General features: G+C 40.6%; 1 protein-coding gene across 1 annotated transcript in view; it reads right to left on the bottom strand.

Annotated features, from left to right (window-relative positions):
- The window catches only part of CA13 (carbonic anhydrase XIII), a gene marked incomplete at its 5' end in the record, with an annotated part of 12198 nt that extends 9065 nt beyond the window's left edge, over window positions 1-3133 (bottom strand). The window contains one exon of the mRNA XM_009076939.1: window positions 2936-3133. Coding sequence (XP_009075187.1) covers window positions 2936-3133 — 198 coding nt within the window. The remainder of the gene's footprint in view (window positions 1-2935) is intronic.
- Between the last annotated feature and the right edge of the window lie 1206 nt (window positions 3134-4339).

Genomic DNA, 4339 nt, shown 5'->3' with positions numbered 1-4339 from the left:
TCTGTATTGTTATTAAACTGTCCTTATCTCAACCCACATATTTTACTCCAGTTGTTCTCCTCCCCATTCCTCCGGGTTGGGGGGGGCAGAGCAGGGAGGAGGGAGTGTAAGCAGCTGCGTGGTTCTTGGCTGCTGGCTGAGGTTAAACCACGACAATGATCCTTGTATGTCCCTTTCAACTGAAATGTTCTATTCTATTATACTTGTTTCTGTTCTGATTCAACCTAACATGCATATGGGTGGGCTTTTCATTGTTTTGCTTTTGCAAGTGCTCATCGTCTGCTAATCAGAGTTGGAACCAAACTATCTCTGCGCAGAGACTTGAATGCAAATCATATTCAGAAAGATTCCTTATTCACTGCAAAACATCATTCTGCTCTCTCAGCATTTCTCTCCTCTGAAGGCTTCAGAATCAGTCTAGGATAGTTTACTGGCTCGTTACAGTATGGCTCATCGAATAATGGGCACGAGGGGAGTTTTGACCAGGTGGTTTTTAAACTAAGAGCACTAGGGAAGAAAACAGCAATTTTTTCCCCTTCTAGGTTTAGTCCAAACTGTAACTTCATTAGGAACAAAATGCACCAGATAAAGAGGAAAGAAGAATTTTTAAGTTGCCTGCCTGCTCATACAAGTAGCCTGGCTAATGAAAAGGAACTGGGACTGTTTATCTGTGGGGAAAAATATTTGATTTTCTTAAAACTTCAACTCAAAAACATGCTTTTACATAGCCAACAGAAGGGATGGGGAAGTGGCACTCCTAAAACCAATTCCTTTTTTCAAGGACTGAAAACTTAGAGGCAAGTGATCCTAGAAATGTGTAGAGATTTGTGTTCTAAACAGCTGAGGGAAAACTTGTGTAGAAATGCATCAGCATGAAATGCTTCTGCTGAAAAATGTTTAAAAATGGCCTGATGATGTATTTGTGCCACATCATACAGTGACAGTAAAACTCTTTAATTCCAACAGTGATTAAGGAAGAAGTTAGAAGCTTTTAAGGCAAATATCGGTATCTCAAATTTTTAAAAACTCTGGAAGAAGATCAATAGGTCAATTTCAATTGGTATCATGTGGTATCAAAGAGCATAAACAGACTTACACAAACAGTTACAGAATTGACAGCCCAGTTCCAATGCTGACCAAAGTGAAGAAATAGTTCATACGGAAGTCAGTTAATAATGCATTAAAAGATGCTAATGTATCTAGTGCCAATTATTTTTTGTTTGTTTTTTTTACGAAACCAACACATGGCAGGAGTTCTTACTTCACAGGTTGTCCCAGAGGCCAAATTTTGGCCCTAGAAAATTCAGTAATGTTTAAGCAATGACCTGAAAGAAAACAAAAACATTACTGATAAAGTTTGTCAGTGACAAATATTAGGGAAAATAGTGAATTATTCAGTTTATGGATGTGGACTGAAGAATCTAGTCCACACATAGAAGACATGGAGTGTCCTGAAGGAAACTGGGGATTACATCTGTTAATTATCTGATCAGCATCTGTCAGTGCTTTGCCGTAACAGGAACCATAACCTTGAAGATATGGCCTGAGGAAAGCAGTAAGAGGAGGATCACATTACCACTGCTTTGGTACCAGTGTAAGCCTCCAGAAAAACTACATTCAGGCCCTGTCACTTCATAGATGTGGAGAGAATGAAAGAGGTTCTTGGTGTGTTCACATTTATTACTAAGTTGTTTTTTTAAAAAAAAGAGTTTAAAGGCTGAGTTGACCTAACTCACATCAAGAACAGAGTGCGATTTTTAACTTTAAGGATAATTAACAATTAGAACAACTTACCAAAGGCTGTGGTAGGTTCATCATCGCTGGAAATTCTGAAATCAAGATTGTATGTTTTTCTAAGAGATGTGCTTTAGTTCACCAGCACCTACTAGGCTTGAAGCAGAGATTAATTCTGGGAAGTTCCGTGGCATCTGACACACTCGAGGTCAGACCAGATCATTGACGGTCAGCGGGTGACTTTCAGGCAACATCCAGTGTTGCTTGTATTGACAGAAAATTTAAAACTAAGACTGTCCAGGAAACCAAAGCATGATGGTGTCTCCATCTATGTCTCTCCCTGTTGCCGCTATAGGCAAATAAGTCCTCAGGACTAATGGACAGGGTGATCAAAAATTAGTCCCCCTCTGGCTTTGACCCTTGTGAAAGCATCGTACAGGCTTGGGTCCTCAGCTAAGCCTCATGCAGCCACAAGATGATTTTATTGCTTGAAGATTCTGTTCTCCTACAGTTTCAAGGGGAGGCATGCTGGCTTGCCTACCATCCAAGAGAAGGTTTGAAGATGAAAGCACTAATGTTACAAAGACTATGCTAAACCAGAGAACTTCTAAATAAGAATAATTGCCTGCAAAAAGGGAAGCTACATACTCCTGGAAAAGACTGGGACAATAACACTTTTCAGAGAAGAAAATGGATTACTTGGTATATATTTCATTTGTTCTGTGTTGGCTCTTTCCTGACACAAGAAGTCCAGGTATGGGTTGTAGGAAGAGTGAAAATACAGAACCAAACCTGCAGCTAAATTCAGATAAGAGATTTGAGCGATTCGGTTGGAATGAACCTGTAATGAGACACAAAGGATTCATCTGCAGTGAGAGAGAGAACAGCATTTGATAAATTGTGCACAACACTGTTCAAACAGGGGGGCTGGCACTGTCTAGCTGGTTGGGGTGGATCAAACCACCCCTGTGAATATGGAATCACAGCACTTTGTAAGAAACACGAACTCGAACTCATGTCCAAATATGTTTCCACACTGAACCATGCTGAAAGACAGGGAAAAAAGGAATCTCTCATCCAGAGGAGCAAAACCTTACTGCTTACAAGGAGTTCATGCCCGGTAGTGAGATGTGCCCAGGCTGCACGTAGTCTGTTTAGGAAACAGTGGAGGAAGACACAGTGCAACAGGAAAGCGACAAACCTGATTTGTTGACGGTGTCATCGAACTCCACACTGGTGGAGTGCCCATTGTTAAGGATGATTTTAGCAGAAGCCGGATCATAACTGGGATTTAGAGGACGGAGGGAGGGATCATACTTGGTTTCCTCAGTTTTGATGTCGATGGGTGACTGACGGTCTCCATTAGCGACAGGAAAAACCTCCTTCCAGTGGGCAGGCCCTGCAACACATTAGAGGAAAAGCCTTAATTGATGGCAGTGCCCCAGTTCTTATGAAGGAAAATTCTGCTTCAATTGTTCTCATTTGCATCTTTTAAATTCAAAAAGGATGCGTTAGGAAAACACAGACCATAATGTTCAGCTACTTTTGCTGCATCACATTGCAACAGCAACTCTCAGGACACCTTCATGTACCTTGCATAGTGCATCTAACTGTATTTGGCCTTTGAACAAGGCCACATGCAGTAGGTAGATAATTATTCACAGCTAAAGACTCAACTATGCACAAGACATATACAACAAATGCTCATTCAAATCAAGCATCCTGTATCCAACAGGTACTATGTCCCAATAAATTTTTGACTTGCCGTTTTTGCTTAATATCATGTCTCATTATGTCTACACGGATTACATCTTTTCTATTCAAAATCCCTGCATTAAGGATTATTTTTACTCCTTAGTCATTGGCTGCAAAACACCTGAGAACACACCTTCTACTGACTTACACTGAATGGGATGAGGAGGCCTCAAAAAAGGTAAAAAAGTTGAGTAATTCATAGAATTTCCTGGAGACTGATGGCAGTGCCTGTAACCTAAGCACTGATGCATCACAAATCAACTCCTTCCAGTCCATCTACTCTGCACACCAGCTGTCACAAGACAAGAGTGACTGTCACCCTCTAACCATAAAGTCTACACACACAAACGCGTGCACACACACACACACACACACACACATACACACATACAAGTGTTGTAGCTCTGACCAAATTAAAGAACAGGAACACTCAGGACAGTGATGCCTACATGAGGTTTGGATTTCTACTACCTCCTGCTGATAATTGAGAGAAGATCTTCCAGACACAAGATTTGCAGTACCATTCACCAGAGCTAGGTAGAAATTATAGGACTAAAGAAGCTGTTAATCAATATTAGTGATCTGAAGTTAATCCTCTTCTCTCCATGCAAGCTAAGCTGAAAGTCAGCTGAAAAGCAGTGTCTCTCCAGATCAATATTATGGATATGAGAAAATGGCAAATGCCATTCTAAAATAGTGAGAAAAGCTTCATTGATAAGAGGTGTGAGTTATCTGTTGTTACCTACTAAACATGAGAGAATTCTCGGTAAGAATATAAGTGCCATTGTTTAGCCAGATTTGGATAAAGGGGCCAAATAAGAAAAATAGGAACGGTAAGCTGTTTGGTGAA

This window comes from Acanthisitta chloris, unplaced genomic scaffold, assembly GCF_000695815.1.
Source record: "Acanthisitta chloris isolate BGI_N310 unplaced genomic scaffold, ASM69581v1 scaffold4836, whole genome shotgun sequence".
Taxonomy (NCBI): Eukaryota; Metazoa; Chordata; class Aves; order Passeriformes; family Acanthisittidae; genus Acanthisitta; species Acanthisitta chloris.
This window is presented reverse-complemented; position numbering and strand designations above follow the sequence as displayed.